Source organism: Idiotropiscis lumnitzeri, chromosome 1, assembly GCF_059441095.1.
Source record: "Idiotropiscis lumnitzeri isolate Australia: NSW breed Sydney's pygmy pipehorse chromosome 1, RoL_Ilum_1.0, whole genome shotgun sequence".
NCBI lineage: Eukaryota > Metazoa > Chordata > Actinopteri > Syngnathiformes > Syngnathidae > Idiotropiscis > Idiotropiscis lumnitzeri.
The window spans coordinates 25690885-25705429 of record NC_142391.1 but is presented as its reverse complement, the minus strand read 5'-3'; the positions used below and the strand labels follow the sequence as shown (position 1 = coordinate 25705429).

Sequence of the window (14545 nt, the reverse complement as noted above, 5' to 3'; positions counted from 1 at the left end):
CAAGTCAGGTCCTTTGCTGAACCAGAAGCAGAAGATGAAACCTTGTGAACCAAACAACTCTTCTCGCCCCACCACTCTGGCTCTTTACTTCCCAAATAGGAAAAATAAATAAGTAACGATTGATGCTTGATGGCAAAGATAGGAGTGCCGGAGAGACAAAGAGGCGGAAAAAGGAAGCTGTCATGATTTATACATACAGAGTGGGGGGGTGGGGGCGGGGGTCACTTACTTACAGACTCCCCACCATTTGTGGATTTCTTTTATGCTTGTTGAGGACTGCATTGGACACACCATTAGGTACCCCTGCACAGTTTACGATCCGCTATACAAGAACTTATTTTCTTATAATGCTTTATATCTGGAGGGGGCCGCACTTTTTTATCAGTGCTACTGTGGGGCCACACACAACCTAACTAGATGTTAGGATTCATTCTGTAGTTTTTTTTTTTTCCAGTACAAAGGGTTTTCTTGCATAAAAAAAATAAAGAAAAAAAAATAAAAAAGAAGAATTACCATGGATGGCACAAAAACTGCAGAACAAGAAACCAACTTCAAGTGCAAGAACTCATTTTGTATTTGACTGACATTTATTGGATAAAGTCGTAATTTTGTCAGTGATGCAAATTTAGTACTTTACTTACTTAACTGTATTTCCCAGAATATGTACCGGATTTGTTTTTTAGCAATATTTGTATTTATTGGCTGTGCAACAATGTCCTCACTGTGAGGGATTTTAATCTAATATTGAACTTTTTAATCAGGTATGCTTTCTTGTCCAATTCACACCTTTATATTGGTTAGATTTAGATAAAATTTTGCAAGTGTAGAAGTCAGCCCTTTTCTCGTGAAAAAGAGACTTTTGGTTCGTAATTTCCCTTGTAACTTAGCATACAATTCGACAAATCACTCAAAAGTGTTCAACGCTCCCTCCCCGCACCTTTTTATTGTTTGACTTTGTGAACGAGTCAGATCCCACGTAGTGAAGAATGTGGCTGTAGACTGCAACCCAAACTGGCTTGTCAGCCTCGTTGTGATCAGATGCAGAGGAGACGAGGCGCAGGCGTGGCGGCAAGACGACAGATAACAGAATGGCATCGGCGTGCGCCGCTAATGCATTCAACCTGCCACCGCGCTCCGACAACAAGGCAAACTATCATATAAGATATTCTGACAACATCGACAATAACATTCAGACACACACATGCATAAAGAGCGTCAGCTAGTATAGCAAAAAACAAAACATGGGCGGAATAGAGATTTATACGCAAACGAGTTGAAATGTAACTTGTCTAAGTCTTGGTGAGCCAAAACAAAAACGGAAGACATCGCCGCGCACCTGTCGTTTAATATTGTTGTGACAATGAGGAAATGAGCATACATTCCTGGCACTTTTAGTATAACGGCCAGACACAATGGTGCTAAAAATAGAGCGTGGTCAAACAGCAGGGTGTGGGGTGGGCGGGCGAGGGTCCATGTGATACAGTGGCCTGCACTGTCGCCACATAGTGAGCCCGAGGCACTCTGCCAAAGCTCGAAGCCTCGCGGCGGTAATTTGATATTTGTTTGTCTGCATTAGTTCATTCTCCTGCCCCCCCCCCCCCCCCTCCGCTCGTGGGGCTGAAGTAACAGTCAGCTTTATCAGATTACTAGCTCTGAGGTCTCTTTCAAACCTTCCCTTTGCCATCTTGATTCCATGCAGCTGTGCAGACTCTCTAATCATAAGCTATCTTTTTTTTTTTTTTTTTTTTTTGTGCAACCCGCCGTCCCCTCCTCCCATCCCCTCAGCCTCCCTCCTCCTTAACATATGTTAATTGGCTGCTTTCTGTGACAAATTACGAGCGCTTGCTTTGATGAGGTCGCCTTGTGATGGCGCTGGGAGTGGAGTACGTCGGTGCTGCCAGTCCCTACGCCTGTAACACCCCCCTCCGCTCCCCCTCTCTTAACCACTCCAAAAAGGAGCGGCTAATGAGAGGCTTGGGCTGGGCCTGGCCCGGCCTTGGCCTCGGCGGGGGCCACTCCCCTAAACAGAGGCTCATCTGTAGGTGCCGTCATGCCACCACACGCCCGCCACACTCCAGACAACCTTTCTCCTCACATGCACACAGAAACGTGCACACACACACACACACACACACACAGCACCAGCGCTCCCCTGGGAACTGTAAAGCACAGTTCCAACTGGAGAACGCGTGTGCTGTAAAACTTCAAAATGTGGTGTTTTGGTGTCTTAAATGATCTATTTTTGATTGAAACAAAAGAATACGAGTGCCATTAATTATGGATTCAGAGTTTGCTGCTTGTGTATCAAGTTTACTCTCTGTGCGCGTGTGGTGAAGAGACAACGCCTGGAAACATAACACCAGCCTTGCTTGAACAAACACTAGCAGCGCCAAAGTCTGTGTTTAATGATGTGCACGATATTCACAGTTATCAATCAGAAAATGGGAAAAAAACGGTCAAAGCAGCCCGTTATGTTTATTTCTATTTGAATGCACATCTGAACCAGCGCTCCATCTCTTGTACTCCTTTTGGTCCTGGCTCACCATTCCCCTCTTGATACGTTACAATCTAGGTTACTCGGTTTCCGAGTAGAGCAAAGGGACCGGAGGAAAAAGGAGAAAAAAAAACCCAGAAGGTCGTATCTACAGTATGAAGGACATCGTTGTTGAAGTGTGCAACCGTCGACTTCTCAGAAAATCACACCCACCCTGTGACTGCCGCTTGTCACATCATGCGACATGACAGCTTTGAAGGAATTAAAAACAAGTTAGAATGTGAAAACATATCAGTATCCTATGAAACACTATTTCTGTTGGAGCCCTGTCGTAAAACATGGGTCATACATCGGGCTCTTGAAACGTCTTTTTTTTTAGGTGATGAAGAGCAGAAATAAATTCCATCATCCATTGACTTTATATGCTGTACATGAATATTCTACTATCGCACTCTAATACTTTTTGTTCATATTTATTTATCTTGTCAAACCTCACGATACTTCTACTTCTGTTTCAGTGGCATGGTTAAAAAGCAAGTCATAATATTCAGGAATGATCTCGACACGTCATTTTATTTTATCCCGGCATTTGGGGACATGTTTAATTTTAAAGCGCTAGACGCCATTTCAAGCAATGAAGGCCAACGATGGCAATCGTCGTCTGGGGTTGCTTGTCGCCTCTCCGTTATCGGATTGCACCTTTCTAATGAAGTGAGATGCCCGATGAGCAGACCTGTGAACAGAGAGGCATATTTGACGAACTGTATATCGCTCTTCCTTCCTTTTATCAATGAATTCACAGCATAATGCTAGTTAACATATGGGCGGCATACAGCCAGTCTTAAAAAGTTGCAGCTTGATTAAACAATAAGCATTTTTGCGTGTGGTGTTTTTCACAATACCACACTGAAATGTTATATTATGTAATCTAAAACAAAGATATTATTGTTCAATTTAGGAACATCCTTGTACCTCGGGATTATCGTGTCTCTTTATGACCTTTACAATTGATCAAATTCGCCCGATTGTAAAAATCACGAGATTGGACGATCATGTGAGACAATTCAAATTGCTATAATAGAGGCTAAACCTGCTGATTAAGTAGCCTAAGTAAAGGGGAAAACTTCCCAGTGGACCTGCCATTGCCAACTTTTTGATTTAGTTACCACAAATACCCCAGAAAGGGAAATCCTTGTTCATTTTACCCTTCCCATTAGCCACGATGAAAACTAGACCACTGCCTGAATGTGGTGTTTCTTTCCTTGGAGGCTGCACACAGGCCCTCCTGCGGAAAGAGGTGACGAAATGAAGCCGCTGATGGAAAAAAAAAAAAAAGAGGAAGTGCACCTCGTGGCTGCATGAGGGTTAGCCGTGTTAGCATTAGCCTGCGGGCCTTAATTGAGGCCAGGAGAGAGCATTTAATAATTGCTGTCAGAAGATCAAATTTAATTCTCCTCTCTTCACAGCTACCACTGCTGTAGGGGGGGAGTGAAACAAATTGTCATCAGAGATTTCTAAATGAACAAAGCTTTTAATTAGGGTGATTAGAAGACTGTGGCAGCCAGGAGGAGTCAGGGCTGAGGGTGTGATGAAATCATCACCCTCACCGCCACGTCTGGTGTCGATACGGTGCTCGGTTGAAGAGGTGCGCTATTAGAAGAGGGGGGGGGGGGGGTCGTGGGCTCAGGTCTTCATAACTCGCCCAGTGCAGCGCTCACCTCTTACACGCTCTCATTGCTCCCCCCCACTAAAGACGACAAAGACATTGTCTTAGTCGGCGGAGAACATAATTGGGTGAATATGTCAGTGCTTTGTGTCGTAAGTGACATGACTCCCGGCTGTTCTTGTGGGGGCGGGGGTTGTTGGCTTGTCTCGCCGTGCGTTAACTGCATTAGTTTGTTGTTCATTAGATTGTGTGTTTTTTGTTTTTTTGTAACACAATAGACAAGTAGGGAGTTAATGCCTGGGTACTGTGAATGTGTGTGCGTTAGAGGCGGTGCTGGAGCCCACCTCTTCATACTCAGCTTTTGGGAGTATTGATTTGAGGAGGTGACTTGGAACATGAGTAAATGACCTAACAATGGCAGGAAGAGGGGAGTGAAAGAAAGAGAGGAAGAGGCAGCGAAACTGTGGTCATAATGCTGGAGTTTAACTTCCACCGTTGCACTTGAAACACTGATTTACAAAAAGGATTTTGTTTACATGACGACATCCTTTCGGAGCCTGAAAACACATTAGAAACGTTTTCGGAAAAATCTTGTTTCCTTACATTTCAAAGACATTGCCAACTACTGGCCTGGCAAGCAAATTACAACCTAGAATTTCCATTTGCTGAGTGTTCTGCAGCATAAGTCCCCAACCTTTTTTGCGCCACTCACCAGTTTCACCTGAAGACAACTTTTGGCAGACCGACAGAAACAAATAAATAAATTATTAAATATAAAACTCATCGTGACGCTACTTGGTGCTTGCGCTCCTTTTGCCCAAGAATTCTTGATGGCTCCATTGCTTCATTTGCGAGACTCATATTTGCGTTTTTGGTACGTGCGAGTCAGCTAGCTATAAACCGCTTCCGTTAGTAGGCCTTCCAAAATTTTATTTTTAATACAGATTTCTTTTTCTTGGAAGTCGTAAGATCTTCTAGCTCATTATTTGGCTTGGTTTACTTTTTGAAGTAGGTCCACAAGCGTGTTTGTTTATTACTCATTTTGGCTAGCTTGTCTATCGTCGACCGAGTTCAGTGTTTTGACTGAGTCACAGATGGATGCCCCTGATTTCCAAAATAAAATTGCTCTTCCACTTTTGATTAGTGAAATAATTATTCAATCCTTGTGGACCCGGTCCGCGGCCTTGTCTACAAAATGCAGTTTGAGCTTTCTTAAAACAGACCGTCTCTGATCTGATGTTGAAAACAAAGATATTTCAATTAACCCCTATTCTGTGTACTTCTTCTCCTACTCTCACTAGAACAGTCCCATTAAGTTGATTATTTTATGTTTTAATCCATGTGTCCCCCTTCTCATTTCCACGTGTGTGTGTCCTCTGGCTCGTCTGCCTTTGGTCCAGCAGCTGTGGCTTTTACAGCCCTTGGCCTGCTTTCAGAGAGGGGGCTGACGCATTGTGTCAAGTCATCGCGTCCTTGGGGAAGTCAGCACTAGGCTATATGAAAAGATGGCTCTCACCTGTCTCGGCGTTGCCTCTGACGGATGACTACCTGTCTACATGGTGACTCTGGTCGCCTTCTGTTTGGTGCTGCTGAGTGAGATGAACAGCTGCCCACATGAAGGCTCGCATTTCGAAAGTCCATGTCTACACTCGGCTTTTAAATATCCAAGTAAACAAAAATGTAGTCACCTGTAAGGGCAATCAATTCAAAATTGTCACAAGGCAAGGAGCTGTTTGAGATAACAGGATTTGCAATATACAGTTCAATACAGTAGATATTAAGGAAAAGATATATTGCAGCAAACAAACATTTTTTCTACATGTCTATTTGTATAATAAGCATTTGGGGTGATATTTGTTTGGGCTTTCTGAAACGGCTCTCTCGGCCACCCTGATGTTCGAAAACTCATTTTTCAAATTCATGATTCCAACTAATTGTTATTTGACGTGATCTCATCTTGTGTCACTCTCTTCATACGAGCGACTCCAACTATGTCTGCTCCAATCTTTTTGATCTCATACTTCCTTGTAAGTGTTCTATTTATGGCCCGTCGGAAAAAGAAATAGAATTGCTTAGCGTTTTCATCGAGGTTCCATGTTAGTGTTTTCACAACAGCACGCAGTTGCTTCATGGAATATATTTTTAGCAAATGACTTAAAATAACGTGTATGGGGAAGTCAACATGAGGTCTGGTAATAATCCGCATCCACAAAGTTTTGGTGCTTCTGTACCTCATGTGGGGCAGCGTACATGTCTTGATCTGAAGAGATTGAGGAAAGGAAGCAACTTCGATTGTCTATGGCTGCTGATGTCACATCCTTCCATGATCTTTCCTGTCTTTCTGGCCTCTGAGACCCGCTTGGGCTTGACAGAGTGAGTCACAGGACGGGAAACATTTCTGGAAGAGTCTCATTAGAATGGCCATCAATTACATTTCATGCCGAAGTTGAACAATTGCTTCAGGTGTCATCGAGAGTTCAGCACTTGAGCAGGTACTTCTGACGGTCCTCTTTTTTCCCCATGTTGTCAGTCCCAGTTAGGAGTGTAGCAATATGTAAAGAACAGTAATTTTCAAGAGACAGATGTCTCACTTCTAAGGTACATGGAGATCGACAATAGGATACGCATGAAACCGTTGCTGTCTTGCTAATGATCAGAATAGATCATGAGCTAATAGAAAGAGACAAGCAAGAATATATTGCAATATTTTACAACACACATATAAGAACACACGCGCACACACACAAACATTCAAATTCAGGTTTAGCTCAAACCTTCACTGAGGAGAATGAACACATTATAAGATGATCCGCCGCTATCACGCTAATCCCCTGGTGTACATGTTGCTAATCTCTTTAGCCGCTAACATGCTAAATTAGCCCTAATATCGGCAGCAATTCAAAGCCACAGAGGCCCACCTACACGTGGGCTACCACCCAGCTTCAGGTCACTCTGAGAAAATATAGACATAAGGGAAAATGGAGGAGGTAGAAGTAGTCGCGCTAGCCATTCGTCACCCTACCTATCTCTCTGTGACAGACTGCAAACGCTACGTCCCACATAGACGAGTCACCGCCGCTAATGACATTAGAGGCACAATGAGACCCGGTACACGTTTTTCCTCCTCTCTCCCCATGCTGCGTGGCCATTGACTCGCTGGATCCTCTCAATCAATCCCTAGAAGCACCAAATGTGCCAAATGCAAGCGCTTATTCTGACTCCAAAATGTACGCGCGTGCACTACAGCAAAATCCACATGTCAACTGACAGACAAGAGATACAACAGACGCACAAAGTAGAAAAGCTCTTGTGAGAGCAGAACATTCAGATTGCATGTGGATAAGGAAATAAAAACTTTTTGGGGTGCCCTCCTCTTCAAGGAAATGAGAGTTTATTTAAAAAGAGAGCATGTTTATTTAATGAACCATACACCTCCTAAAGGGTTTACTTACTTTAGTGTAACATGTTATTTTAAAGCCTGACAACCACATTTCCTCAGAGAATAAGGCGATACTGACAATATATACGTATACGTCTATATATTTATATAGACGTATACGTAGATATTTCAGGACACATACGATGACCAAATGTGTTGCAGATGTACAGTATGGGGAGGCCGAGACCATCACCAAAAACATCACCAATCCTGTCATGATAAATCACCTTCCCCAAACTGCTCTGCGCTCTAACATGTAGAGAATTAGAATTCAAGAATAACCCCCTCAGCAGATTTCAGGACATGTTGCACGATACAGAGGCATCATTTTCTGTTTCAACAGTATCCCCCGCACAATTCTTCGAATGTAGAAAGAAATCTGTAGATGCGCCTTACTGGAGATTCTTCAAAATAAAAATGTTCTGGTGAATTTGTTCGCATTTTAAATCATATAAAAAGATAAGCTTTACAGTTCAGTATATCTGCCACAAAAAAAGGCAGTGAAACTGATATCAAGATTTTGAATGTTGCCGTTAATGTCTGATAAGACATTCTTTTCTTTTTACAACTCAAGCCACTGTAACACAACCTTTAACTTAACCAAACCACCAATGCTGTACCACAGTGCTGTTGCTCATGCGCTCTTCATCAAAGTGCACTAGTCCAGACTTCAGCCATTTGCACAGTGTCAATTAGAATGTGAAAAAGCACCGAGTCCTGTGTATTAGTTTTTAGCGACTAATCGCTCGGGAGAGAGGTGACCTAGAATCGAGCCTTGTGGTGCTCACTGGAGTGTTCGTGTTCTCATCGTCCTCTCAGCTCCCACTTCGGAGACACCTAGAGAAAGCGCGCTCATTAGATCTATGTGCCGAATCTCCCTCTCCAATTCTCCCATCCTCCCCCAACCTTCATCTCTCTCTCTCCGGTTCGCTCTCTCTGTCCGCCTGCTTAACAGATGGGAGGGTCATGGCTACAGCGCTTCCCCTCCCCCTGGAGAGGCCTGGTGCATGTTCAAAAGATCCCTCTTTTTGCCTCACTCTATTTTCTTCTTGTATGTATGTATCTGTGTGTGTTCCACGCTCCATCCTCCTCCCCTCTCATTGTCACCTGTCCAGCTCCAAGCTCACAGAGCCATGATATTAAACAAGCAGAGGAGCAACTGTTGTCCTTCTGTTTTTGTGGCGCCTCTGCCTACTTCAACATGAGCAGGTGTCCACCGAGGCCTCTTTGCCGTTCTCAGCAAGCGCACAAGTATTCGTCAGGTTCGATAAATTCCGTGTCTAAATTTACGCTAAGTAAACTGCCTTAAGGTCTATTTTTTGCGCCCTTTGCTCACCTCACCTGCCCTCCCGAGGTCAGAGGTCCCTTGTGAAAAATTCCTCCAGAGGATTACTGCCGTGTGCCACGTGAGCATGCTCACTAAGCGACGCTAGTTTCCCCAGCTTTTCCCTTCCATATCGCCACCCTGACTTCACCGGGCCAAATTGGATTGAGCGATTCACTTGGTAATCTGTTAACTGATGCTCCATCACCACGGGGGGAGGCGGAGGAGGAGATGCAATGGGTGGCCAATGTGCACATATCCAGGAGCGGCCTGGCATTCATATTCATCTGGGACGGGGGCAGGTGTGAGGAAGAGGAAAAGGGGTGAGGGAGCTTGCGGTGATGTGTAGGAGGAGGTAAAGGTGGTGAAAGTGCGAAGGGATGAGAGGAGGAGGTGGTGGTTGGGATTTAAGGGGGTGGGGGGGGGGGCTCGCTCACACGGCTTCTCCTCAGGGAGTGCTGCATGGCGAGCACTGGGAGCCAAAAGCAGGGATTAAATGTTCAGGACACGGGCTTTGTCTTAATGTTACGTAAGGCCTAAGGTGTTGCCCCAGCGGGTGTTGACATTGAGAGGTTCAGATCTGCTCACGAGTGCTTTGGGAGGATTGAGGAGGCCAGGAGGCAGGGATCATTGAAGTAACCCCTGGCTTTTTGGAGCCCTGCCCGAGCTGGCTTGTGTTGACTACAAAGGCTGGGAGGGGATGATGCTGTCAGCCTGTGATTGAGGTACGCTGCTGGCTTGATTGATACGCTTGTCTGGCTTTCTTGTGCCAAGCGTCTTAGTTGGCTTGTAATCCCAGTTTGTCTGACAACATCCCTCTTTGTTTCCTTCCAGAGGGCATCGCTTTGTTTTTTTGTCTGTCTTTAAGGATGGGTGTGTTTGCACAAAAATGTACTGGATACCCTCCTCAGATCTGACAGAGTTATTTTAGATCTTATTATTATTTCCCCAACTGCCGAGTATGCTTTGCATGTACATCCCCTTTCTCCTGTTTGCAGTTTTCAGATGCTCAGATAATTGCCATACATGTCAAGTTTTTTTTAATTTACGATTTAATGTTTTTTTTTAATATTCCCCCCTCCCACATTATTTACTCCCTCTTAATAATATTAGTAGATGCAACACTTCTAAGTGTAGGCATGGTTCAGGCATCCTCACACTGAACTCTACTTTCAGGACACTCCATTAGGTATACTTCCATCTTCTAATGTGGGTGTTTAAAAAGAATGTTAAAAAAAAAAAAAAAAAGGATTTTGCCTTTTTTTTCTCTGTCTGACAGTTGTCCGTTTTACACCACAGCATACTCTTGTTCTTGTGATTTGCGGTTTAACGTTTCCCGTGACCTGTTTATCCCCGTCAATGAGCACATATCATAAACAGTCCTCAGTTTGATGGCATATAGTTCCGCAAACGGCAGTGTTTTATGTTGCGTGTAAAGTCGTATTGCTCGTGCATGCGCAAGCCTTGGTGGATGTCCCTATTGCATACTTTCATTATCAACGTCCTACTAGGTGGAAAAAAAGAGGTCAAGTGCGTAGCCGGGTGCTGTGTTCACCTCGGGGGTTTAAAGCATTCTTCTGCTTTCTCATGCATGTTACTCAATAAATACATGGATTCGGGTTAGGGGGAGATGAGGAGAAAAGAGGAGAGGGGGGTAAAGGAAGTGCAGTACAGTGTGTGTACGCAAAGGAGAGAATGTGAGAAGAGCGAGGAAGAGAGCAAGGGTGCATGAGAGAAGAGAGAAAGAGTGATAGAGAGAGAGACTGTCATGTCTTTTGGTGAAGCGGTGTCGTCTTCCACATCAATGTCTGATGCTCGTGCTGCCAGGTGCCGGAAATCTGGTTCAGAAAGGAGAGAAGAAAGAGAAGATGGAGAAAAAAGGCCGGGTAGATGGCGGATTTTTATTTTTTTATTTTTATGTGATGGCACTGACAGCTTCCCTGCATTGCACTGAGTTTAAATAATGGGATGCTCATTTGCATAACGAGGGACGTTATCACCTCTACTGTCAAAAGAAAACACAACAACAGTTCTTGTGCTCCTCCCTTAGATAGATTGGGTTGGCCTACTTATAAGCACCTCCAGAGAGATGCGCTGAAGCTCGGGCTTAGCCAAGCTCAAATAAAGAACACACACATGCACATTCACGCAAACATTTTGGGGCAAACGCAACGCAAAGTCCAGCTGAGCAGCTTTTGACCAAGAACTCACGCACTCGCATAAAGCCGAGTGCAAATAGACAAGAACTATATCTGCAGATTGAAAATTCATGCTGGAATTGTTTGAATGCTGCCTCCAAGAACGTCTTTATTTGACCTATTATGTCTTTTGTGGAGCCAGAATGGGAACGAGCAGAGTTCAAGTCCCCCGTCTTAAGTCATTCAGTTCACTGAAATGACTTCAGCGAAGCTTGCGTGGGATTAACAACCACTCAATACCAAAAGGAACAGAGGCATATTATCTCATCGCAATGAAATACTTAAAAAAAAAAAACTCAATTAACAGATCTTTAAAAAAATTCATATACCCAAACTGAGTTCACCTCCCGCCCAAAGTTAACCCAGCTTCAACTCGAGCAGTATAAGTGGCATAGAAAACGTATGGAATTCCTTCATCCCGCATTTTGGAGAAAAAAGTGGAAGTGGGGTAAATCCGGGTGCTAGTTTGACTGTCAGTACAGTGAAGTTTTACAGGAGGAAGTAAAAGGCTTTGCTCAGTCTGGAGGTAATGTTACAGTGCTCGTGATTAGAGCGTTTAAGTTAGCGGCACTTCCAAAACACTGTCAAACTCTCTGTGAACGAGGCGAGATCCTGACAGCGCTGTCTCCTCTCATAGTCTGCGCCGGGAGAGAGAGAGACCAAAAGAAGCAAAAACTGATTTGCATGATATCGACAGTGAAAAACACAGCCACTCTCACAACATTGTTGACAGATTCTTTGTCTTTCTTCGCCCTCCCTAGTGGCTGCCATGATGCCACTTTTATATATTTTTTTTCCATTCCTCTCAGTATTTTGCCATATTTCATTTCATTTAATGCTCATCCTCTCCCGCCCCCCTCCTTCTGTTCTCTCTCTTTCTTGCAGGTACAGATGCTGGAATCTTTGAGTTGATTGGAACAAATAGAAAGCCGGCGAGAGAGAAAGAAAGAGAGAGAGAAACAAGAGGAAGAGGAAAGAAGAAAAGAGAGAGGCAAGCAAGTTCTTTGGGAAGAGGAGAGACAGAAAGCGACGGGGACGATGGGGAGGAAAAAGATTCAGATCACGCGGATTATGGATGAACGCAACAGACAGGTATGTCTCGGGGGGAATGGGAGGATGGATGAGTGTGAGGGTGGGGTGGGGAGAAGTGGAAAGAGTGTGTGTGGGGAGGGGGACACCCTATACCCCCACACACAACCCTCAACAATGAAAATCTTTCGGGAGTCTGAGCAATATGAAATGGGGGGACAAGGGAGTGCATACCAGCAGAGCAGACTTATTGCTTTGGGGGTGAAGTGTTCCTGGCTCATAATGACGAGGTTTGTTTCCTTCACTTCAGCAGCCTGTGTTGAGGCAATCTGGGATGGGGGGGGGCTGTTTCCGGTGAGACTATTCTCAAGGCTTCAATGCCATTCTGCATATCAGTGCCCACATGGAGCGCAGCGGCCTGCTTTAGACTGTGGCGGCCCTCGCACACCATCCTGTTCATCTCGCCGCCAGTGGAATATTACTGGGTGGGAGAAAGCAAACACCACACAAAGAGAGCGTGCTGCTTGTGGAAAAGTCGCTGCTCTGCGGGGGGTAATTCAAACAGATTGCCCAATTGGTTTGTCAATCAGATTTGCACTAGTTACCGTATTTCCACCTCACCTTATTGTTTATTCTTTCTCTTAAGCCCGCATCTCACTGAGTGGTGAACGCTTGCAAACATATTTGCAAATAGTTTTACTTGTGTTTTGGTCATTGTTTCACTAACAGTGGTCAGCGCTTGCAAGACAGTCGTAAGCATTTGTAAACTGTCTTAACAAAAGACGGCATAGGTTTTTTTTTTGGCCAATGCTAGAGACAACGTGACCATGGTTCCAATATATTGTGAAGAAATAATCACAAAAAAAAATCATCCGGAATTGATTGCAATTCATTACATTTTTTTACCTACTGTTTTTTGGGGGGGAAGCATGTAACAGATGTTAACTTCATATTATTAACTTAATGTAAAATAACCAAGTATATAGTATATTTTATTTCAAAGACTGTTTAACTAATATGGTCCAGTATTTGAATTTGGTTTTGCAAAGTATGCAACTAATTTTTGTTGCAAATAAAACCGAGTTCAAATATTTAACTGCGTCAAAATGGTAAAACCAATCTCCAGAGTTAACGTTTTAATTTTGACAGCCCTAATTTGGATCCTTTTGTTGGTAGCATTCGCCACTCAGTGACTAGCACCCATTCTTCCCATCGAAGATCAATCCGGGCAAGAGGAAACAAGGCACAAAGGAAGGCAAGGACGCTTAAGGGCTGCCTTCAGTTTCAAAAGATGTTGGCTAAAGGTCCCAAACACTCCCCAACAGTTGCAAAGGAGTGTCAAATAATTGCTAATCTTGGCAATACTATCCTAAAAAGTTGCAATTTTCATTGCTTAGTCAATGCTAAGCGTTTCAAAATGTCAGCGGTGAACCCTGATTTTTGCAAGTATTCGTCCGAAAATTTGACAAATTTGCTACCTTTGCAATTTAGCATTCGCCGCTCATTGAGATACGGTCTTTTGACGATTTGGGTAATTGCATGATTCCAAGAAGGTATGTCTGGATGTGCTTGGTGTGTAAAAATTGGACTCAACCCCATCAAGCTACTTTTGGATGAACAACAACAGTGCTCTCAGTTCCAACATCAGTGAACAAAAAATAAATAAATCCCACAGACGTAATCTGTTTTACCCTAAAGGTTACCCCCAAAAACATTTTAAGGAGTACAAAATGAAAAGGCCCCAAAAAAGATGCAGAAAAATTATTACGCCCACTGGCCGTTTGACCCAGTTTGTGCGTGGCCTCACGGGGTTGTCTTTAGATTCCTAAGATGGCGATGACAATCTGTCGGTAAGTATTGGTCGCTCCATTTTCATTGTTTAATTAAAGGAGAATCTAAATGAAGAAAAACCACGACGAGCGACACTTCACAGTCAGAGATGAGGTTCGATGACATTATATCCGCCTTCTTCATGATTTCTAAAGCATAAAGCTAAATTCATGAATGTGTATCAATTCGAGAAACTTTTCATTGCGACATGGATATTTTGTCTGAAACATGTTGCAATTTGTAAAAATCATGTCCCATACACTGTAAGCCCTGTAAATCGTTGCAGGAGCCTCAGCGTGCAATTCTTGAAAAATGGAACTTTGTGACTCGTGCCCACTCTGATGTCCGCGGTTGTGGAGAAAAAAAACAAAAAAAGACAAAGAGAGCACTCCTTCCTCACTGCCCTCGAGGCACTCAATCGATCACTTCCCGTGCTCCAACTGACCACTGACACTTTTTCAGCTTGACGACATTCCAAATTGCATCCATACGCATCGAGCGTGGCCCCTGGATCACAGGTCAAAAACACGCATTCTGACCAGCTTCGGGCCTTTCTTAATTCTCT

At 43.9% G+C, this 14545-nt stretch overlaps 1 protein-coding gene across 6 annotated transcripts in view; it reads left to right on the top strand.

Moving 5' to 3' along the window:
• Positions 1-14545, top strand: part of mef2cb (myocyte enhancer factor 2cb) — a 201068-nt gene that overhangs the window by 149384 nt on the left and 37139 nt on the right. For all 6 annotated transcript variants that reach the window (XM_088291989.1, XM_088291997.1, XM_088291979.1 and 3 more), the window contains one exon: positions 12007-12213. In XM_088291989.1, the coding sequence (XP_088148115.1) occupies positions 12160-12213 (54 nt within the window). In that variant the 5' untranslated portion in view covers positions 12007-12159. The remainder of the gene's footprint in view (positions 1-12006; positions 12214-14545) is intronic.